At 39.0% G+C, this 24,955-nt stretch overlaps 1 protein-coding gene across 4 annotated transcripts in view; it reads left to right on the top strand.

Annotated features, from left to right (window-relative positions):
* DPH6 (diphthamine biosynthesis 6) overlaps nucleotides 1–24,955 on the top strand; it is a 368,925-nt gene that overhangs the window by 292,208 nt on the left and 51,762 nt on the right. For all 4 annotated transcript variants that reach the window (XM_078853339.1, XM_073348882.2, XM_078853342.1 and 1 more), the window contains one exon: nucleotides 7,392–7,797. In XM_078853339.1, the coding sequence (XP_078709465.1) occupies nucleotides 7,392–7,797 (406 nt within the window). The remainder of the gene's footprint in view (nucleotides 1–7,391; nucleotides 7,798–24,955) is intronic.

A 24,955-nucleotide genomic window follows, 5' to 3' on the forward strand; every position in this document is an offset into this window, starting at 1 on the left:
CCAAGCCAGTTTTTGCACTTCTGTGACCACTTCCCCTGTTTTTAAAAATGCATGCAAAAGACCCACACAAACATCAGGGGAAACTGTCTATAAATTGTACAGGTAGTGAAACAAGCCATTCATAATGTGCTATCAAATGCACAGAGTAAACAAACAGAAAAAATAGAGGTCCTTTTTGTATAGTCTCTATCAATTACATTAAACACTGAGTGTTACTTTTAATAACAGTAAATAAATATGGCCCCCATCCTCCAGTTGATCCTCCACAAGAGGGCTGCTGAACCCACACAGAGCCTCACTGAAGTCCAAGTACACACCTCTCTGTGCAACACATTGCAGAATTCGGGTGCAAATTTTCAGACAGAAACATGATTTTTAAATAGCATAGTCCTTTTTGCTTCCATAATAAATACTAAAGCTTTTAAAAATCTATTTTAATCTACCAATCTTGGATACTGCCTTTAAATTGTGTTAATACTTTTTTTTAAGTACACAACAAATAACCTGTGTAATTTCAGAAAGGAATTCAAAATACCAGGCTGTATTATTTCTTGTAGTTTACAACAGTAAGCTTTGAAAAGAAAAGATGCTTCACACTTAATTTTATCACTATGAAAGACTGGACCTGCCAGATTTACCCACTGAAATCAGTAGAGTTACACCAGAGATATCTTTGGCTCATACGTGTTTGACAAACTAGAATGCTGAAAAGGAGGTTTACTTCTGTCTTTCTTTCCTCAGGAATTGACATTTTATTTCTCTGCAGTTTTCCTAGTGGAATCACCACTTATAAAAGTCATAAACCTATTGTTCTAGGAGACTGTAGCAAAGCTTAAACTGGATCTCTGGAGTCTGGTACAATCTGTTTTATGCAGACAGTGTAAAGGAAATTTTAAATGTATTATTTAAAGGCACATTAATCTTGCCACTGTAATGGTGTAATAATACATACCAGAGAAGGTTTGCATAAACTAATCTTCTAAAAGAAACAACAGTTTTTGTTCTGTAAGTAAGTTCTTTGTAGAACTAGCAGTTACCCATATATTTCTCTCTCTCAAATGTAGTCAGATCCCATATTCACTCATGAAATCACTAAACCTTAACCTCCACACATACAACAAAAGGAAATCTTTGTAATGTACTTAAAGGAAGAAACCCAAACAAGCAAATATATGTAATAAATGTAAATATGTAAAATGTGTATCTTTTTTCAAATAAATTTTTTCATTAGGTAAAATACTATATTGGATTGAAAACATGCTTGTCAGATCTGAATATTTTTTAACTCCCTCTTTCATTTGGAAGTGGTGAGCTTTTTCAGTTTTTTAATTAAAAAAAACTTTAACAATTAGCAAGACTTATTTTAATTTAAACATTTTTGAGTGTCACATTCTTCTTAAGTTAATTTACATCACTTGTAGTGCAGTGGTTTTGATTTAGGTGTGTTCACTGCAGTGACTGCCACTCTGTTTTGTAGTAATACAACACCCAATTAAGCATTCACTGGAATAAGTGATGGGATTCATGTAACTCTTGTACATGAAGAGTGAAAACAGAATGAAATCAAACTAACCGTCTCCGTCAGAGCCCCGTCAGCAGTCAAAAGGAAAGGATCTTGAACAGACTGTGGGGGATGTAACATGATGCCCAGAAGGCAGAAGGGGTGGGAGATGCAAGAGCACACATGGGGCAAGAGAGGCAACTGCCCAACCTACCTCAGATCTGCCACCTTCCCACTGGCTGGGGATGGGTGACAGAGCTAGCCAAGTTGCTCTTGCATGTACCCCGTGCCCACACATACACATTTAAACTCTCCCAAGCTTTTCAAATGCATCTTTGCCCATGTAGCTTAACCACTCTCCCTCCCTTTAGTTGTAGCATGGGAGCTGTGTTTTTAGATCTGCCCAATGACCTGTTATAGGATCAGTAAGGAATTTTCCCCATTGAACCAAATTTTCCAAGGTCCAGTGGTTTTTTTCACCTTCTTCGCAGCATCATGGAGGCACAGCTGGGTGGAAAGCAATAGGACTCGTAAGTTTAATATTAGGAAAAGTAAAACTGATTAGCTTGTCACAGTTAGTGACAGGTGTCAAGTGCATATAAAAGCTAAAAAGGCCACTTCCAGAGGTAAATGAGACCTGGAATTTCACTGGTAGCCCTTATGCCTATAGGAGAAGTCTTCACAGACTGAGGTCTTCCATTGGCAATCTCTGCCACGCCTTGGCGGGTACACATGGAGCTATTGGTTAGAGCCACTGGAACCCGTTAAATGCCTGGTACCCTCCCTCATCCCAGTGTTCTATTAATAAATTTGCAGCCTGCCTCTTAAATCCATCTTGTGTTTCTGTAGTTCATATGCTTGCATGTCCTGATCAAATGAGGCATACAAACTTAAGGCATATAAGTCCTTTGACAGAAAAAAAACTCAGGAAAGCATTTGTGTATGAGCATACAGCAGTTCTGTTTTAAACCACCGTTTTATTGTTAATGTGGAAAGGTAGCCAGGTACAGGTTAATTATATGTTTAAAAATCTGGGAGAAACTGCAGTTGTGAACTTTCCTTCATTTGGCAAGAAGCGGTGAGACTTTTTTTTATATTAATTGTTTTGATACAAAGGTCAGTTCAATAACCTCCTACCCTGACCATCTTTACAGACTCAGACCCCAGTTCAGCAAGCTCCATAAATGTGAATAAATTTAAGCACAGTGAATATTCCCATTTATTTGATTTGCTTAAGTATCTTGGTGAATCAGGGCCCCCATACAATTACCTACCTGTTGTTTCCCAATCCAGTATAACCCACTCACATTTTAAAGATTAATATAACTAGATTGTAAGTAACTTTTAAAAATTGCCAATTTTAACTTAAATAATCCTGGTTCCTTATATACAGTATTCCCTGGCACTTCCTGATGCTATAAGAAATACCTTGTATGCTGCAGATGCTAAAGAAACGGTATTCAGTTATTTAAGGCAGCTTAGAAGTAACAACTTCGGCTCACTTTTTCAAACAAATAGAACATTTCTGTTCTTCAAAAATGACAGTGCCTTTTTGAAAATAAGTTGGGAGAGGTCACTGTTTAAAAAGCCAATAACAGACAATGGAATATAAGAAAGATCTTTAGTTCCCAGCAGCTCCATCGCTTGTGCTTTGTTAAGTTAAAGGTTGGGGTGCTGCAAAATGCAAGTTTATGAGTAGGGCCCAACCAAATTCACAGCGATGAAAAATTTGTCACAGACCATGAAATAAATCCTGTAGGGAAGTGGGAGGGGCAGGGGATTAAAGATCTTTCTTATATTCCATTGTCTGTTATTATTAGATCTTTAAACAGTGACCTCTCCCAACTTATTTTCAAAAAAGCACTGTCATTTTTGAAGAATAGAGATGTTCTATTTGTTTGAAAAAGTGAGCCTTAAATAACTGAATACCCTGAATACCCAGCTGCTAGTCCCTGGGCTGGGGAGAGATGGGACTTACTCTTCCCTGCACAGCTGCTCTCAGGGGGAGATCAGACCCACCTCTGGGTATCTCCCACTGCTGCATGAATCTCTGGCTGGGCAGCAGCTCCAGAGCTTCCTGCAGCCAGAGAAGGCTTCCCGAGGTAAAGGTGCGTTCAGTCTTCCCCGAGCTGCTGGGAGTGCCCCAGCCGCAGAGCTTTCTGTAGCTGGAGGAGGTACCCGGAGAAGGGTCTGATCTCCCGCCAAGAGCAGCTGTGCAGGGTTAGGACAAATCCTGTCCCTAGCCTGGATGGGACTAGCAGCTAGGAGCCCCCAGCTGGGGTGCTCCCAACAGCATGGGGAAAATCAGACCCACCTCTACCTCTGGGAACTCCCTACAGCTCCCCAGCTCTGAAGGCAGCACAGAAGAGACTGTGGCAGTCCTGTAGCCCTCCTATAACAGCTTTGCAATGCCACCCCATCCCAAACCACTTTTTAGGTTAGGACCTTCACAGTTACAACACTATGAAATTTCAGATGTAAACATCTGAAAATGCGAAATTGACTAAATATCAAATCCTATGGCCATGAAATTGATCAGAATGGATTGTGAATTTGGTAGGGTCCTATTTATGAGACTGGGTGCACAGTGCATGTCTTTCACTCAGAATGATTATCATTTGTTGCGTTTGAAAATGTACTTTATCTTGGCCTTTCCTATATTTCCTTTCATATTCTAAATGGCAGCTGAAGGCAAGCAGAAATACTAAGTAATTGATTTAACAACCTAAGACAGTACAAGAAAGTAGAAAAGTTTGTCTCAATGCTTGACTTGACCTGAGAGAGCTTCTTTAGACTTATTTTCTAAACAGTACCTCAGCACCTTGGGCCAACAGAGTGGCCTTTAAGCCTGAATGAGCATGACTTTTTTTTTTCAGTGCAAAGCGCCAGTATTTCATCTTTTCAAACTGTTTTACAGCACTCAGAGCAGAATTATATTGACAAGGTTAGAATTCATCTCCTGGAGGAGAATACTGTGCTACTGTTAAGTGCTAATATAACATTTATGTGTTGGTACCTTAATAACAGCCCCAGCTTACCTAATGAAAGTACTGAAAGCAAACAGTACTCAGTGAGATTTTATTATGACTGAAGTGACTGCAATTTGAGACAAATTATCCCTATTTTTGGTCTCATATCAAAAACAGAGATGCTAAAGCAATTGCTATATGTTTGGTATGGAATTAGACTCCACTATCGTTAATCTAGAAGTAAGTGCATTTTTCATGTAAACAGCTCACGAGGGTCAAGAAGCAGAGACTTTTCTGTGGAAAAATGGTTGTCAATAACTTTGTGAGTGAATTTTGAAATAAAGTGCCTCTAACCTGTCATTATTCCTTCCTCTCGAAGTCGAGAGTGAGTGGATGAAAATTGAGCATGTGAATTGAAGGCAGGGTGAGTGTTATGGCCTTATCGACTTCAGGTAAAATGACTGTTTTAACTTGTTATTATTTTTCCATTCATAGGTCAGGCAATGTAGAGAATTACCGGTATAGACGGCAGCATAGGCAAATTGGTATATAAAAAAGTTATCATAAACACAAAGGAGAAGAAAGTGTAAGCCACTAATATCAAGAGTACTTAGTGTCTGATCTCTTAAAAGAAATGAAAAAAAAAAAACTGTTGACCAGAAAGAAAATCTGAAACTTGTTTAAATAAAAATTCATATGCTCAGAAGACAGGTAAAAGTAATTTATTATTCCTTCAACACAGTATTCCTTCAGGAAGATATATATAATAAAATAAGATTTACTTTCATAAACAGATTCGTTTTCATTTAACAGGTTTCATGAGTGAAATGTGTTAGGAACACATGCATACATAAAATGGTACTACTCATTTGGGCCCCAATTCAGGAGAGCAGTTAGGCACATGTGTGGAGAACTGGGAAATATCTGTATTATTTTTTATAAATCTGTTGTATGTCTTTGTGTGCTTGTTTATAACAGGCTGCTTGCTGTGGAGTTAGGTCAAAAGGGTTTGTTAAAGAAACCAAGCAAGAAAACTAGAACAAAGGCCTAGATAAGGAGCATCTCAACAAATTCTCCAACACAGCAGCTAGGTGCATAGCCCTGAAGAGGTGGCCCCTTGGCCCCACCCTGGTGACATAGATGTTTTGCCAAGGGTGAAAAGAGAGAAATCTAAGGGAACATGAAACTATTTCAGGACCCCGGACCTAGAAAAGGGAGCAAAGTTGAGTGAGTGGCCAGAGATTGCCCAGGGAATGTCATGAAAGCTGACAGGCTAGGAAGGGAATAACCAGAGAGAGCATGTTGTAAGCAGTACATCTGTTTCTCCCAGCCAGAGATAGGGGTTAGCAGGGCTGAGGAGCATTTACAAAAGCTGGCACAGAAAGATTTAGGTGTAAGAGCCATGTATATAGTAGATCTTTTGTTGTTTTTCTCCTTAGCTCTACATACTTTGTACCTTTGGGGAATGAATAAATAATGCTTTGTTTTGAAGATGCTACTTTTGAGTCACTTTAATCAACTCCCTCGTCACAGATCCCTGGAATGGAAGGGTTTACAGGTGTCAAAAGCAGCTGGGCTTCTCATGTTAATGCAGTTGGGAAACAAGGGAACTGCTGTTGAGTGATTGGGCTGCATGGTTCAGAGTGAGGTGCAGGAAGCCAGGTTTGTCACCTAAGAAGTGCACTTCAGAGGGACTAAAAGGGGTCTGAGGCATATTCCACTCTGTAACTCTGACAATATATTTAACTTTAAGCACTTAAGCCCATGCTTAACTTTAAGATTGTTGAAGGCTAAAGTATGCTATTCTGAGTTTCTGTTTGGGTTTTAATATCTTAGAGCCTTATGTTGCTATCCTGAGGGAGCAGTGCTGTGAGAACAAAACGGATAGAAGTGCAGGGCAATACAAGCGGGGCAATCTCTGGATTACTAAGAATTCAGAACAGAATTCTCTGTAAAACCCTTAACTGTTAGATTTAAAAGGGTGCAGCTTCTCAAATTCCTCCCCTCATTCCCAGAGGAAACTTTAGTGAACATGCAGTGATCTGCAGCCCTCTGTTCCCTTCCCATAGTTGTTACCATGGTATAGTAAAATTTAGCTTGTAATTTTTGCGAGGCTTGTAGGGAAAGTAAGAAACTAAATATTATCCCACTTCTTGTTTGCCATTATTAAATACAGCTCACAGGCACAGCAGTTGGCTTGCCAAGTAATGGGCTTTGGTGTAAGAATAACCTCAGACCTGTAGGGCCAGTGCAGGCTGAACTTCGTCACTAGGGAGAGGCTCTCACCCTTTAGAAAGCTATGTTCAAGACATGCTGCTTCTCAGAGCAGCCTATGTCACTGGTAACTGAATTTGTTTCATGGAACATAAGTATTGTGCTCATCTATTTCCATGGCCTCAGCAGCACCATTAACATTTCTTACATTCAAAGAATATTGGAATGGACAAATGTCACATTACATGATCTGTCTGCTGTTCTTTGATTCCTGTCTATTGTATAAGAATGAGCATAAAGTTTGTTAACGTCACTACTACTCCTTTGAATGACAAAGACTTAATAGGAGGCTAAGGTTGGGAAGATGAGCAGGTATTAGCTGTTAAACTCATAATTGCTTAAGATGACTTTCTCAGTAAGAAAAGATTGCAGAACAAACCAAAGCATCCTTGATAACAACACTGAAGTATTCATATAAACACAATGTGAATATACCATAGTATACACACTGTATTTTTTTAATATATTTTTTTAATTTTTTTTAATAACGAAATATGAGTCATTCCTTTCACTTTAACATTTAACATGTTTACTATTTCTTTGTAGCTTTGCCAGTTTTATAAATTAAATTCTCATGGTGCACGTTCTCTATTTCTCGGGTATTTCCATTCCTTGCTAATGTCCAGGATATTTTGTTTAATTTTTAGGCAGAAGATCCAGAGATGTACAGTGATCTAGCTGCAGTCTGTGGAATGCTAACTGTGGTCGTGGTTCCCCACCTACCCAGAGATGCAGTCATTGAGTGGCATGTCATTGCAGTAGTGGATGATCCATCAGAAAGGAAAACGTCTGTGATGAAGATGTTGTCAGAGGGCTGCCAAATTGTATGTGAAGCTGTGGAGTCCAGTTCTGCATCTAGTGCATCTATCTCAATATGCCTAAACTTGATTTCACCATCTGTTTCGTCAGTCAATTTAGATAGGACTCTTCATGATATGGTTGCTGTGTTTAGACAAGCTGTCGAGAAACTTTCAGAAGATTGCACTGCAATTCCCTTGTGTTTCAGAACTTTCTACAGGAAGGATAGTTTTGATGCTGAAACACTACAAGCAGGTAAGACTATTGTTGGGAGGAAGGGGAATATTTGTTTACCTATATCTAAAGTTTAGCTGGAAAAGCACCTGTGACGAGTAGGCATGATTAGGATATGAATGTTCCTTTTCTGATCACCAGCCATATTACCACTTAGCAAAAAAAAATTAGCCTGGCAAGAAATCTGGCAGCCCAAAGAGATGACAAAAACAAAAATGAGTCAGACTCTGGAAGAATGAATCTTCTGCCTCAAAGTCTTTGAACAGTTTACGTACCGAGCGTTTGTATTGCTGATCATGTACAGCATAGCTGGTAATTTCCAGTTGCTAGAAGGCAAAAATTATTTAGAGCAGAAACAAGATTAAAATATAAAAACAATGAAAAAGTGTCAGTTTCTCAAAGGTAGAGAATAGTGGTGAGTGCATGGGTGTCTTTAAATGTGGGCTAAGTGTTTTGTCAATCAGTGGCTTTAAAATAGACCCGTCTGAAGGGATGAATGACAGTTGAGCAAACAAATTTAGTATATTGTTTGAATCTTTAATGTTTGTTGCAGAATTAGAACTCTCTAGAATTTCGATCCCCTTGCAAAGTAAAGAGAGCTCAAACCAGTAACAATATTATAATTATAATTTATCTCCTGTGTCATGATGTCTAGGGTCTGTGCTATATTCAGTTAGAGAAAACAATAAGGACGTGCAACTGCACAGAAACCTCTTTAATTTGACAGGCCTACAAAATGTTTAAAGACCTAATCCTGCTCTTATTGAAATCAACAAGAGCTTAGCCGATGACTTCAATAGAAGTACAATAGAACCTCAAAGATATGAACACCAGAGTTACAGACTGACTGGTCACTTGGACACCATGTGAAACTGGAAGTAACCAGACAGCAGCAGAGACAAAAAAAAGCAAATACTGTACTGTGCCTATACTTAAAGGTAGGCACATCTGGGCTGCCTGTCCCTGTCCCCATCCCCACCCCCATGCATGAGGCAGCCACTTACAGCAAGATGCTACTGCTGCAGACCAAGACAGAGAGCCAGCAGAGCAGGAGTCTGCGCTGCTTTCACCTCTCCCTCGCCGCCCATCCCCGCCTCCATCGGGAGGGAGATGGGCTGCTTTTACCCCACACACCCCTGGCCTGGAGAAGACAGGATGTTCCCCCCACCCCAGGAACACACACACACACACAGCTAAGAAGGGAGGGCAGGGGGGGATAAGCTTGCAAACTCATGCTGGCAGTGAGTAGGAAGTTCTGCTCCTGCTTAGACCTGACCTGGAGCATCAACTGCTGGATCTGGAGTCCGAACTGTGCTTTGTTCAGAGTTACTGACAACCTTCATTCCCAAGGTGTCTGTAACTCTGAGGTTCTACTGTAGGATCAGGCCCTTAGTCTATATTCATCTCTTGTGCACATGCATACACACACACACAAAAAGATATTTGTAAAACCACAAATGATCCATATTAATTAGCTGACATAAAAGCTAGCCCTCAAAGATCCTATTTTTTTTTGTTTTTTACTTAACCTGCAGCAGTTTTTGAAGGAAATTCAACTTGACATTGTTTAATAGATTTAAAATGCAAGAATAGAAAGCGATAAAAAATGTGGCATGGAATAAGCATGCTTAATCCAAGAAGCAAGAAATGAACATATAGCCTGACAGAATGTTGTTGTTCTACTATGCCTTGTTTGAGAGCTAAGAAGAAGCCTGATTAAAACATGTTCCTAGCATGTGATTTACATTATCCTTTCGCCTGCTTCCTCCCTGATGTTTCACAGGGCATATAATAATGACTTTGGAATAACGTACATTTGCCTTATTTAAGTCTAGAATTGAGCAAAATGTATAAATAGGTGGGATGGAGGGAAATTTGACTGTTTGGTATTTTATGTTATACTAATGGCATGGGTATAGAATGAGTCATCATGGTTTTTATTTATTCATTCATCCTTGGTTCCTTTTAAATCTCTGTAAGGCCCTAATGACCGTTGTCATTATCATCATTCGTAAGAAATGAATTCTTGTGAAAACGTAGTAGGCATTACATTTATAGCCAGCACTAAATTACCAGTAAAGAATTTAAAAGGAAACTTCACCCGTGTTGCTTTAACACTTTTGTTCAAAAAGTTTATATGGAGAGAAGACGCACTGTACAATGTATCTGAAAATAAAGTTTCCAGTTAAAGTGACTACTGATGAGGCTACTCTTCCTGTTAGCTACCACTCTGACAGTGTACTGTAGACCCCAGATATGAGAATTTTTAAATTTGTTTCCTTTCTGCTGTAAGGAAGGATCAAAATCAGAAAAAAACATCTTTTAATACAGCATTAAGGCACAACAAGAGGCATGGTTAAGTGGGTGCATTGTGAGGAATAAGACCTCCAGTGGAGTTGCTTCAACCTTCAAGGGATGCAGTATACTAATGGACCACTAAAATGCCCCCCGGAGTCTCTTCATGCTATTATTATATAGCTCATGAAATATAAATTAATATAAATTTTATATATTCCGACTGTCAGTTTTGAACAATATTTACAGTTGTTTTACCTGTATAATTCTGCATATCAAAAGGGTGAAACATGTAGGAAGAAAGAGTATGAAACCCTTTTCTTTCTGACTGTTTTCAAACCTTTTTTATTGTTTTCCCAACCTTTTTATTAATAGACTCCAGAATATTTTTTAGATTCTATAATTCATTGACAATTTAAAGTATTAGTTTTTGAGATTGTGTTGTTAAATTAATTGTCAAATTAGTTAAAGTCGTGTTGTTGATAGACATACACTAATAAATAGGTTTTTACATAGACGTTCTTAGCTTGACTGGTTATTAGGTTCTAGGAACTTTCCACTTATACTTTACTATGGTCATACTTTGCTTTGGTGTCACTAGAGTAACAGTAATGTGCTCTACAGGAAACACTTTTATTCTGTAGTCCAAAGAGGAGTTCAACTTTTGCCTTTTATGCTGCTACATTTGGATAAACTTAACTATAGGCTTTTTATAATTAGTAAAGCTAGCTTTTGTTGCTGACTCTGTGTTGTTGACTTTTTAATTTAAATGCTAGTCCACTACTTGAGATTAAAACACATAAGAGATTCAACTAGTGCGTTGCTAACATACTATAGAAACACATTGCCTTTTACCTTTTTTGACTAAAAAATAGAACCTTCTTCTTTAAGTAAGTATGTGTCAGTGTGCATCCCATTGTAAGTGTGCATGAGCCTCAGTGCTCACAAGACTGGAAACTTTCGAATAGTTGTGTCTGTTGGGTTCACACATTCACCTTGTGCCTCTTCATGCCCCCATGTGAGGGTATAAAGGGCAGAGCAGCATGATGTTTCCTTGCAATTCGAAGACTGTGGCAGCGAGATGGAACCTGGTGAGTATCCAGCACATTAGTTCTTAGCTTTGACTAAACCGTCTGATTTTCTCCAGAACTCCTTTCATTACCTTTATGTTCAACCTCAGTCATCCAATTGACCCATTTTAACTGAGTATCAATGACTACACCCCCCATGTTGATGCCCCCTCCTCCTTAATGCGGCAGACTTGAAACCTGCAGGTTTAAAGCCCTGTCCATCCTGCAATGGACTAATCCCCTTCAAAGGGGGATTAGTTTGGGGGAATCACACATACCTAGCAGATGCTCAGCATGCCTGTCATTTTCTTTTAGAATGCGTAAGTTGAGAGAGACAGGGCTGAAACTCCATCTTCTAGAACAATCTGTGAAGATCTCATCAGAGCCTGAGGAAACAATTCCAGGATCCTGTTAGTAGACAAGCCATCATCATCCAGCACCCCATTCAGTAAATACACTACATCTGAGACCAGTGCAGAAAAGATGGCGCTGAGAAAAGAACTGGCACCGTCACTGGCATCTACACCATCAGTGTCAAAACAGACATCTCTGACATCAAAGGGTGCACTGACAGATGTTACTTCAAGCATCGAGGCAGAGACTTCAGACAGAGCTCAGTAGCCTCCCATAAGGAGAGACAACACAAAGCCTTGGAGAGAAATCCACCAGCCCCACAAAGCATCAAGGGCTGTGGAGAAGGAACCACCGATGGTGCTCAAAACCCTGTTAGCACCAACCCTGGCTGTGGGACTGCCTCCCACAGCATTGAGACCAACCATGGAAGACAAGCTTAGGAGAGAATAGGAACATCACTTGTGCTAAAGTGACTGCCGGTACCGGTACAGGCTCCAGTATCGACAGAACCATTCACATTAGTGCTACCCCTAAAAGAGGTCTACTGCTCTTCACCATCAGTAGGCTATAAGTTCTCCCCATTGTCAAGCACAAAACTTCTCCTTTCAGAGAGGTTTGCCAGATTCCCCTACTGGTATAAGCCACCACCAGCATGTAAAGACAGGCACTGAACTGGGTATTAAATTATCTGATGAGTTCACTTGGCAGCAGCATTGGCATGTCACACATCAGTACCATTGTGCTTCGTCTTCTCACAGCCAACATTATCAAAATTCCCCAGAGTCTTCCTTCATACTTGCCTTCTGGTTCAGGATCCAGCTCCCTCATGGGAATTCAGTTTTGTCCTCCCTGGAGCCTCTCTTTGAATGACTGTCACCATGTCTATGCACCTCCTTACCATCATAAACTGTCCTTTCTAGTCACCATCACTTCAGCTCTAAGAGTCAGTGAACTCCAGGCTCTCATGGCTGGAGTGCCTTACACAGCTTTTCATATGAACAACATGGTGCCTGAGACTGCACCCCAGTTCAGCCCTAAGGAGTTTTCAGAGTTTCACCTAAATCAATCCATTACCTTGCCAGTCTTCTTCCTGAAGTTGCGTTTGATGCCAGGAAGGAAGAAACTGCACACCCTGGATGTATGCAAAGCTTTACTGTGTTGCCTTAATGAGCTATTTCAGCTGTCTCCCTGATGCTTTGTGGCCATTTCTGGCCTGTCAAAGGGCCAAACCATCTTGTCCCAGAAAATGTCCAGGTGGACCATGGAGTGCATTTTCACTGTTATCAGCTGGCTGGCAAACCTCTCTCTTCAAACGTTAAGGCACACTGCACCAGAGCACAGGCTGCATCTGTCATCTGTTTCAGAAATATTCTGATCTCTGAGATTTGGAAGGTTGCAACATGGACTGACACAGTTGTGAAACACTATGCCCTTGACAGGTGCTGGGGCAGACACCAAGTTTCGGAGAGTAGTTCTTCATTCCGTGTTTGACTGATTCAGCTGATGATCCTCACTCCCACAATCCTGAGAGTATATTACTTGCCATTTACCTACATTGGGATCCACATTGACACATGCTTGAAAAACAATGAACTGCTGTTCTTCAAGGTGTTGTATTCAGTGTGGATCCCATGACCCACCTGCCATCCCTGCTTTTCAGAGTCCTTATTTACCACAGGCTTCAAACTGAAAGGGAACTGAGAGAGAGTTTTGGTGGGTCCTCTTTTTATGACCTCATATGGGAGGTCATATTCTAACTAAATTCTAACATACTCTATTCTAACTAAACATTGCTGTGTTTCTAGATATTGATGGGCTTCCATTGATCACTTTTGGGATAAGAGGGAACACTCCACAGGAGACAAATGTAATAACCATACTCTATTGTTCCATTCCTGAGGTTAATTCAGTAGCTGGCATCAGCAGACTTTTTGGTGAGCTCAGAAGCCCAATGCATTGTCCATTCTACAAGGAAATCAGTGTGGACATGAAGGGAAAGAAAGATGCTTTACTTAAGTAGAACTTGAAGACCTTGAGGCAAGGAAGGGAACACCACCAAAGATCTGCTCAAATGAGATGCTGATTAGAAGAGTGCTTTTTGGCGCAATGAATTTCAATGTTCATTTGAACCAGTCCACGCAAATTAGAGCAGCCTGTTTGCAGCTGACAAAGTAAGATGGGAACTGAGAATATGTGCACTCTGTATTGTAACAGATTACTGGAAAGTATTATTGCCAGTGTTATTGATGTCAGAAGCAGCTAAAGGTTTGTGATGCAAATTTGAGAAAGATAGCATTCTGTCAGCCTAAGACCAAATGTAAAGTTTTATTAAACAAAGTCTACTGCTGATGGTGAACTTCTCAGAGTCAATCCCTCATAACATATGAGAGCATTATAGGCACCGTGCTGAGACCATAGGACGTGTTAGAAGTAGGAGGATTAGATTAAGCTGACATATATACTTAGTAAGATGCTGTTAAGCCTTTAAAAGTCTTTAACATAAATTTGACCATTTCTTTCTTATGCTCATTTACATAAACATTAATATAAACATGTCAGGATGATTTGCCATACCATCCAGTAGACTAGCTTATACCTCAGTATAGGAGTGATGAATGACCATAATTCACACCATTAGCATTTCACAAACCTTGTTCACGCACACTACGCAAAAATACTTTTGAATCTTTAATAGGGAGGGCCTAAGTTCTTGCATTTGCTAAAACATCATGTTATAAGATGCTGATTTTTAATAATATAGAAAAAAACAGGGACACAGTAAGGCAAAAGAGGATATAAATCAAAATGTAGTTTGGTAACAATATAATAATAAATATGTGTTCAATTTTAAAGTATGATTCTACTCTGAAAAATAACTCTTTGGAATAAAAGGATTTGTGGACTTCCGTGTTTACTAAACCTCAGTGATTCCCATATCAAACTTGCAGTATGCAAGAAAAAGATGTTTCCAACAGTCAATTCTGCTATTTCACCCTGGAATCTGAAAGCCCAGCTGTAGTCTTCGTGACTTGTGCATCATTTCCAGTGACAAAAATTCTGCAAGATGTATTCTGTCATCGGTTATACATGTGTACTGCCATTTTCTTCAATAAGGTTTGAGACCCATATCCCAGAACATAAATTATACCTGCAGGTGGAACTTAGTTAACAGTTTTGTTGATGATTTTGGGTGAGTCATAATATAATACAGGACACTCTCCTATAACTGTTGGTCTTGCAGTGCTGACAGCAGTAAAGATTAATCCAACCTTTTTTTTTTATCTTAAGTAAGTTGGTCACTGAATACATGCAGGAGCAGATCTGTTAAGTAACAAGATGTCATTATTGCCTACTCACTTTTCAAAGTAGTACTACACTTTAACCTGAGACTATATGTAATTTTGTCTACACTTTTCATAATGATGTATGTGTGCCGTCATAACATATATTGTCCTTTGGGAATAGTACAGAAGGAATAAGGGGGCAAGGTTGATCACCAGAAATCCACTCTGGCAGCAGTTTGCTTTTTTTCTATTTGTATCTCGTATGTATTTGCCTGGGATTGTGTGTTAGAAGAGAATTAAGAAAAACAACCATGTCGTTATTGGGATATTGAAGTCATAACAAGTACTGTGACCTGACAGCTAGTACTTTGGCAAGTCATCTATTCTGAAGCACTTTACAAGAGATCAAAATAATCCCAACCCCACTTTTTCGCCCAGGTTTTTGAAGACATACTCATGGAAAATTCAGTTTGGATACTGCCTACTGGAGCTAGCAAATAATGTGTTACGTTGCCATGTTCATTTCTAACCTGACATGATAATGATCTACAAGAAATAAATACAATGTATTGCTTCTAAACTGGTGGTTTTCCATCAGATTAGGTGCAGAGCATTGAGGTTATTCAGATGCTATAGCGTCTGAGCAAATTTTCCATACGACAGCTAAGAGGACACAATAAGTTTCCAATATTTGATGGATGATGCATTCTTTAGGGAATCATAGTGGATAAAACTAAGAGTAATGAGAGGAAGTTGAGCAAAGTTACAAGGAAAGATTTTCTTTAGGGCATGTCTAGACAGGGACGCTTTGTGAATTAAGCTAAAGCATCCTAAGACCACTTTACTTCTGAGTGAGTCATTGAGTGTTAAATAATGCATGTTAAATTTACATCTTCAGTTAATTCAGCTTAACTTTCCTGAGTATCCCCATTTAGACATGCCCTCTGAGAAATAGTTTCTGGAAGGAACTGGGGGAATCTCCACCACTTATAGCCCCAGCCTACAAACACAAACATGCTTTACTTTTCTCAAAACATCTAGAAAGAGGAAAAATAAATACATAATTTTGAACATCTTAGATATAAAAACTTGATCAAGAAAATATTGTGCAATTTTTGTCCATACAGGACCTGTATTACACACACCAGATTAAGGGGAAATAAGAGTGTAACAGTTACAGTGGCAGAGAAAACAGGTAATTTTTGGGGGGAGATTTAATTATTGTCACTTTACTAGATATTCTGAAAATCTTTGATATCTGAAAGGGAAGGTGAAAACTTGTCAGAGTATAAAAATAAACACATCATCGCCTTTAGATATAAAAGAAATACTCAATATGAGGACATTTGATATATTGCTGAAAATATTGAAGGTTACATGCTTTCTATGTATTAAAAAATTATCTTAGTTTAAGACTCCCATGACCATCTGTTTTGTTCTTTTTTGTTGATATTTGTATAGGGCCTGTAGATGCTGCTGGAAATCAAGATAGGGATCCTATTATGTTAGGTTCCATACAAAACAAATATTTATATTAAAAATGTGCTCCCTGCCATGAAGAGTTTATAGCTAATACACAAGACAGGCAAAAGCTGAGGGGAAAAAATACAGCATACAAGCAGGATAAACACAGTGATGCTTAACAAATGGCATGTTGCTTCCACATTTTTTTAAAGTTTATTTTTCTATATTTCTCCTTGTAATTTTTTTAAATATGTGGAGCTAGGATGGTCTGAAGGAGAAAGGGGACATTATAGAGAAGATGAGAAGAGGAAAATAAGAGGATGATAGGAGCACAGAGAGTCAAGAGAGTGAGGCTGCCCGGTCAGGGACTGTTAGGTAAAGGGACAAGAAAAGGTCAGAACAAACCTAATACTGAGTCTAAACTGAAAAATGACAGGTTTCAGAGTAACAGCCGTGTTAGTCTGTTTCCGCAAAAAGAACACACAAGTACTCCTGTTCTTTAAACTGAAAAAGTCAGTCTGAGGAAATCAATCTCCAGAGATTATGTACTCTGTGTCTGCTCCAGCTGCTTCTGCTAAGATGGTCTCTCTTCGCTATTAGGCTGACTCCATATTGGGAGCTCCTGCTTTTACTTTCCATAAGTTTATTATGTCTTAACTGCAGAGTTAACTTGGGTTCTTATTCAAGTGTTTCCCCTAACCTCCCTCCACACACAAACCTCTGATATGAGTTTAGTGGTGCTTTCCACTGAAGCTAGCTGGCTCATGTGGGACTATAAAGTAAAGCTGGGATGCTGCTTTCAGTCAGGCTGGTAACCAGCTAACTTTGCAGAATTACAAGCATGAGGAGTATGTCTTCTAAAACAGGGGTTCTCAAACTGTGGGTTGTGACCCCTCAGGGGGTCACAAGGTTATTACATTGGGGCCATGAGCTGTCAGCCTCCACCCCCAAACCGTGCTTTGCCGCCAGCATTTATAACAGTGTTAAATATAAAAAATACTGCTGTTGATTAATCGCAATTAATCACACTGTTAAACAATAGAATACCAATTGAAATGTATTAAATATTTTGGATGATTTTCTGCATTTTAAAATATATTGATTTCTGTTACAACACAGAATACAAAGTGTACAGTGCTCACTTTGTATTATAAGTTTTATTACAAATATTTGCACTGTAAAATGATATACAAAAGAAATAGTATTTTTCAGTTGACCTCATACAAGTACTATAGTGCAATCTCTTATTGTGAAAGTGCAACTTAAAAATGTAGATTTTTTTTTTTGTTACATAGCTGGATTCAAAAACAAAATAATGTAAAACTTTAAAGCCTAAAAATCCATTCAGTCCTACTTCTTGTTCAGCCAATCGCTAAGACAAATAAGTTTGTTTACATTTATGGGAGATAATGCTGCCTGCTTCTTATGTATAATGTCACCTGAAAGTGAGAATAGGCATTCACATGGCACTTTTGTAGCTGGCGTTGCAAACTTCGTCCCTCTCAGATTTCGGAAGGCACTTCAGATTCTTAAACCTTGGGTCAAGTGCTATACCTATTTTTAGAAATCTCACATTGGTATATATTTGCGTTTTGTCAAATCTGCTGTGAAAGTTCTCAAAACGAACATGTGCTGGGTCATCATCTGAGACTGCTATAACGTGCAATATATGGCAAAATGTGGGTAAAACAGAACAGGAGACATACAATTCTCCCCCAAGGAGTTCAGTCACAAATTTAATTGACGCATTATTTTTTTAATAAGCATCATCAGCATGGATGCATGTCCTCTGGAATGGTGGTTAAAGTATGAAGTACTTAGCACATCTGGCATGTAAATATCTTGCGACGCCAGCTACAACAGTGCCATAAGAATGCCTGTTCTCACTTTCAGGTGACATTGTAAACAAGAAGTGGGCAGCATTATCTCTTGCAAATTGTAACCACACTTGTTTGTCTAGCAATTGGCTGAAGTAGGACTGAGTGGACTTGTAGGCTCTAAAGTTTTACATTGTTTTATTTTTGAATGCAGTTATTTTTTGTACATAATTCTACATTTGTAAGTTCAACTTTCATGATAAAGAGATTGCACTACAGTACTTGTATTAGGTGAATTGAAAAAATACTATTTCTTTTGGGTTTTTTACAGTGCAAATATTTGTAAAAAAATAAATATAGGGCAATCACTGTACACTTTGTATTCTATGTTGCAATTGAAATCAATATATTTGAAAATGTAGAAAACACCCAAAAATATTTAAATAAATGGTATTCTATTATTAACGGTGTGATTAATCGTGATTAATTTTTTAATCGCTTGACAGCCCTAATACAAAGTGTTTTTAATTTATAAGGGGGCAGAGGAGGTCACACTCAGAAGCTTACTGTGTGAAAGGGGTCACCAATACAAAAGTTTGAGAACCACTGTTCTAAAAGCTAATGTGACAATAATGTTGTTCGATGTTCAAAACAAAGTACATGGGATGCTACTCTGCCAAGAATCTAAGTAACATATATGTGTATTATTTGTTCATTCACAACTAATCCTCCGTACCATAACAGAAAACACACATGCAAATACACAGAGGGTTGTTGGCCCACCCACAGATAGAATCATAGAATATCAGGGTCGGAAGGGACCTCAGGAGGTCATCTAGTCCAACCCCCTGCTCAAAGCAGGACCAATCCCCAATTAAATCATCCCAGCCAGGGCTTTGTCCAGATAGCATATTCAAATAGGTAACATAGGGAAAAAAATAAAAGGAAGGAAGCTTTAGAAGTGACTCAAGGAGTGCAACAGCTCTAGTGACAGCTACAAGAAGTGCATGGAGGACAAACTAGGTGCTTTAACTCTCCCCAAGCATCCTCCAGTATGATGGGCAGGGGCAAAAGATCCAGCAGCACTAGAAGCAGCAGTGACTGGGAAGATAAAGAGGGACATTTATCCCCCACCAGTCTTCTCCAACATGGTCAAAAGGGCCCAGATGCTCAGTAGATGCAGTGGCAGTAGCCAGGAGTGATTCTTTTATACTCTACCCATTCCCCTGGTCTCAGGCCTCAGCACAGGCAATTAAAGCCAAAAAAACCATTTCCTTGATTAGCATTGAGATCTTAATCAGATTCAGTCAGAAGAGGAGCCATTAAGGGTTACTAGAAGAAGGGAGAGTGGGGTTTGAAAATATTGTTTGCTCCTACATAGCACCTCCATCAGACTCTGTTAAAGTGCTTTACAAATATTAATGAATTAAACCTTATAGCATCCCTGTCAGGTAGAAAAATATTATTACTTTCATTACACAGATGGAGAAAGTGAGACACAGAATTTGTGACTTAACTAAGATCATGAAGGCTATGGGAGAGCCAGGATTAGAACTCACAGATTCAGTTGTACATGTATAATTCTCTCTGAATGGACATAACACCTACTGAAGTTCGTAAGATTTATTCATGCACAACGGATAGCATGATCAAAGCTCATCTCCTGATACCCTCCCATACCTGTGCCTCAGCCATAAGAATCATAAAAATCAGAGTTGGAAAAGTCCTACAGATATTTGATGTTCCAGTCCAGCTCCTAACCAATGCAGAATTGTTCCCTATAGCATATTTTCTATTTATTAATGTCCAGGCTAGTTTTCACAGTCCTGAACAATAGGGCTCTTCATCTTCCCTTAGGAAACTATACCACAGTTTAATATATCTCACTGTTAGGACATTTTTTTCTGAAATTAAGATATTAAGCCTAATTTCTTATTTTATTAATTTCATCCCATTACTCTTAACTATAACTCTGCATGTCACCCAAATATTCTATATCTTTGCTGTTTACACGCTTCAAATAATGATAAACTGTTATCAAGCTATTCACCTCCACCCCAACACACATATGTTATATTAAAACTATACGTATTTGATTTGTTTCATCTTTCCTTGGCCACCATTTTTGGTGCTGTTCTCTGGACTCATTCCAGTATGTCAGTATCTTTTGGTAATGAGTTGTTCATTACTGTTGTGCATTTCTGGATGCAATATTTGCTATATTTTATATTAATGAAGTATAAGGGACAGTTTATAATGGCTACGAAACCAGTGTTAGAAATGTGGCTGGTTTGTAACTGATTAGCTTTACCATCACCAGCAGATGATGCAGAAATGGGAAAATATGTGGTGGTGTGATTAAAGTATATAATTTGGTCAGACAAAAATATTGTAAATGTGTCGTAATGCAGTCTGAAATAGACTGTGAAAACTGAGCTTGGTTTTCTACCAAACCCTATTAATTTAGGTTAAATGGAAAATCTGGGAAACGGTTGCCAAACCTGAGGAAGAGGAAAATTCATTTTTAATTCCTTAAGCTTCCTGTTAAGAAAACAAAGAATTTGCCAAGTACTAGTTGAGGCATCAGTTCTCTGCTGCTGTTCCAATAAATAAATAAATTAAATAGATAAATAAATAACTGGCTAAAGTAGTACCGGTACTTGGGGAAATGAATCATGTTATAATTTATATGTAATCAATTAGGAAACATTGACTTAATCCACTGTGGTGTTTTGAAATTATGTTTTAAAAAGGTGAAAGTAGCTAAATTTGGTCTTGGGCCACAGAAAGTGGCTTAGGAATCTTGTTATTACTGCCCAAAAAGTGTCCAATCAAGAAACTTCAGATATTAAATTAACTGGTTGTTAATGCTGGCAGTTGAAATTTTTTACACCTGTTTTTAAGGTCATACTCTTATTTCATCTACCAAAAGTCATTTTGTAACATATTTTTAGCAAAGCTTATCACATCGAGTTATGGGGGAAAGGATTGTTCAAATTCATTTTTGTTTGCTACCCTGAATTTTGTAAAATTCTTTTAAAATTAGTGTTACCAGTTGGCTGAATTCTTGTATGAACATATTTTTGCCTATGAAGCAGTTGTTTAAATGTATTAGTTCTTTCTTTAGAGCATAGGCCCTCTGTTCTATCATATTGCAAGTTTTATGTTCCAACTGTGCAGCTGCCAGAAAGAGAGATCTCCAACTGCCTTATGCTGCTCAGGGCCAAAGCCAGACTTCAGAACCAGAAGCTGTGGTGAGAACATCTAGCTGCGAAGAGTAGACCAGCATGTGTCACTTGAAGGTGATGATATTGCAAAGTCTCATACCACAAAAGTATTGGCCTAAACTTTAGATGGAAATAAAATCTTTAATAGGCTTGCCCAGTGATTAGTTTCAGACAACACCTTTTATTCTTGATCCAGCATATTGACAAGTTATTGATGAAGACATTTTGAAACTACTGTGTAACTCTCCATGTTGTTTTTAAGATCTCTGTTAATGAAATCAGAGATACGTGTATAATCTATTTCATTCCTCCATAGTGTTTTCACAGCTGTGTGTCAGGTTTTGTAGTCTGTTTCCAAGCAATTCACAGAATTCACTTTTGTGAATAAAGTGTACTTTTTAGTTCCCCAGTTCATTTAGACTATTATCTTTATGTAATTGGATCCATGTCAGTAAGGCACCTGCAGATATACACAATTTTCATAGAAATATATATTATAGCCATTGATTATAATGTTGAATTTCTAGGTTTGCTACGGTAGAAAACTGGTTTTGGAACAGCGTTAGGATGTTTTCTCCTCAGGCAATTGAATGCTATATTTTTCAAGGAGGCCAGTCGTTTTCTGTGGTGACCTTGGCAATGCTTGATGCATTTGAGCTTATATCTCAGCAGTAATGTGGACCCCTTACAAGTAACTGGCTAGTGAGTGAAAAGCTTCAGTGAGGGTGCTCAAAATGATGGAATAAAAATCTTCTTCTGTATACAATAGATAGTAAGAAAATTAGTTTTATATTAGCCAGAAAAGAATCTGGGTAAGTCAGTGTCCTTTAGAAAAATAGTAACTTTGGTGCATGAAAGTTACACAGATACATATATATATATCAGTGCATGCATTAACTGCAGGTGGCTTTGTATCATGCCAAAATGAGGGCTGAGAAGCTTTCTTTCAGTGTGGTATTAACACAGCACCAGTATATAAACATCATAAAACAATGACTTCAGGCAGGAAAAATTAGCAAAATTGTATGGCATATAGGTCTCCACTATAGGATAGTCTCCATCCATCTAGAAATCACAGTGCCTCTTGCCTAACATGCTCAGTGCCCTTGTGAATTACTGGGTGGGGCAAAACATTCATTAAAACCTTCCCTGAGACTAGTTCACCATGATCCTGCCATGGCTGAGCCTACGCATTTTTGAGCCTTTGCATATTGGAAAAAAAATTACTTTTTGCACATGTCCATAGTTCACATGTGTCACTTGCACCAAATCCTTCTCTGTATTCTCTTTTATTGGTAAGAGCAGTCATCCCAGTGGTAGGAATAAGCTACAGCGCTGAGTACAAGTAACAAGCTGTCTTACTGACTCTCAGAATGCACATTGTTACACTGAGGCATGCTTATGAGGCAAAATAAATGGAAGAGTAAAAGTAAACTGTTGATGTTGCAAAATAGGCCAGAGCTCAGGATTACACTGCTAACTGGTACCAACACAAATAATAAATTTGATACTTTACAATAGGGACTGTTATAATGGGAGAGTGGATCACATGTACCTGGATAGGTGAGGAAGAATGAAAAAAATCTTCAGTGCACTTGCACCTCTCTAATGTGACAACATAAGCACATGATCTTAATGGGTCATCCAGTAACGTTGCCTGGCTACTACTGGTAGTCTGTCATCATTCACAATTAGAGTCATCATTCTTAGGTCTGGGCAATCTCTATCCCAATAAATACTGGCTGAATCCTACATAACCTACTCTAATCACTCTTCGGTACTGCTGATTGATAGATTAGGGTGTTGTTTGGCATCTGTGGTGACTGACAGCCACAGAAATCAATCAGGCCCCTTGACCTGGCTAACAGCAACTTACTGGTATACTGGGAAATTGATAGTGTTACCCACTTGGCTTCTGGGAGTGGACCCAAAGCAGCCACCACTGCAAATCTACTTTCCCTGTAGCTGAGAGTAGTAATCAGCTTACTTTATTGCTATTATGCAAGCATATCTACATTTCTGCTATTTTGTTGTTTCTTATGAAAACATATGCTCATTTTCTTTAAAAGAGGTTTGCATTTGAAATTTACATTTTGAAGTTCTTTTTTGTTGCTACCACTTTCTTAAGACTTTGGTAAAACAGCAGCTGGAAACAGGCCTGAAAGAAAGCACTTTGTATGTATTGTCTGAGTTTTGCAAGTACTGTAAAGCAGCTCTGATTCAAACCTTTTCCACTATGCAGTTATGTAAGGGTTTGGGTTTTGCTTTGTTTTTTTAGTTTTTGAAGCACCTTTGAAAGCCAAACTCTGAGTCTGACTCAGAAGGTCTATGAAAATTATGTTTACCATCCATATAAGTACTGCAGTTTTGTTCTACCACCTCCAACCCTTTTAACAAGTATTTGTTGTTCATTTGTTCGTTCATTCTTTCTGTCTTTCTTTCATTTATCTTCTATAATGCAACCATTACAACAACAAAAAGTGCAGAGGAAAAATAAAAGTTTTTGCCGTCTGAAGTGTAACTTTTAAGCTGTGAAAATAGCTTTAAGTAACTACCAAGAGAGCTGAAAATAAAGTATTTTGCTATTGTCACAGTGCTTGAGAGTTGGCTTTACGTAACATAGAATCATAGAATATCAGGGTTGGAAGGGACCTCAGGAGGTCATCTAGTCCAACCCCCTGCTCAAAAGCAGGACCCATCCCCAATTAAATCATCCCAGCCAGGGCTTTGTCAAGCCTGACCTTAAAAACTTCTAAGGAAGGAGATTCCACCACCTCCCTAGGCAACGCATTCCAGTGTTTCACCACCCTCCTAGTGAAAAAGTTTTTCCTAATATTCAACCTAAACCTCCCCCACTGCAACTTGAGACCATTACTCCTTGTCCTGTCCTCTTCCACCACTGAGAATAGTCTAGAACCATCCTCTCTAGAACCACCTCTCAGGTAGTTGAAAGCAGCTATCAAATCCCCCCTCATTCTTCTCTTCCGCAGACTAAACAATCCCAGTTCCCTCAGCCTCTCCTCATAAGTCATGTGTTCCAGACTCTTAATCATTTTTGTTGCCCTTCGCTGGACTCTTTCCAATTTATCCACATCTTTCTTGTAGTGTGGGGCCCAAAACTGGACACAGTACTCCAGATGAGGCCTCACCAATGTCGAATAGAGGGGAACGATCACGTCCCTTGATCTGCTCGCTATGCCCCTACTTATACATCCCAAAATGCCATTGGCCTTCTTGGCAACAAGGGCACACTGCTGACTCATATCCAGCTTCTCGTCCACTGTCACCCCTAGGTCCTTTTCCACAGAACTGCTGCCTAGCCATTCGGTCCCTAGTCTGTAGCTGTGCATTGGGTTCTTCCGTCCTAAGTGCAGGACCCTGCACTTATCCTTATTGAACCTCATCAGATTTTTTTTGACCCAATCCTCCAATTTGTCTAGGTCCCTCTGTATCCTATCCCTGCCCTCCAGCGTATCTACCTCTCCTCCCAGTTTAGTATCTTCCGCAAATTTGCTGAGAGTGCAATCCACACCATCCTCCAGATCATTTATGAAGATATTGAACAAAACCGGCCCCAGGACCAACCCCTGGGGCACTCCACTTGACACCGGCTGCCAACTAGACATGGATCCATTGATCACTACCCGTTGAGCCTGACAATCTAGCCA

The sequence above is a fragment of the Lepidochelys kempii genome, chromosome 6 (assembly GCF_965140285.1).
Source record: "Lepidochelys kempii isolate rLepKem1 chromosome 6, rLepKem1.hap1, whole genome shotgun sequence".
Lineage (NCBI taxonomy): Eukaryota > Metazoa > Chordata > Testudines > Cheloniidae > Lepidochelys > Lepidochelys kempii.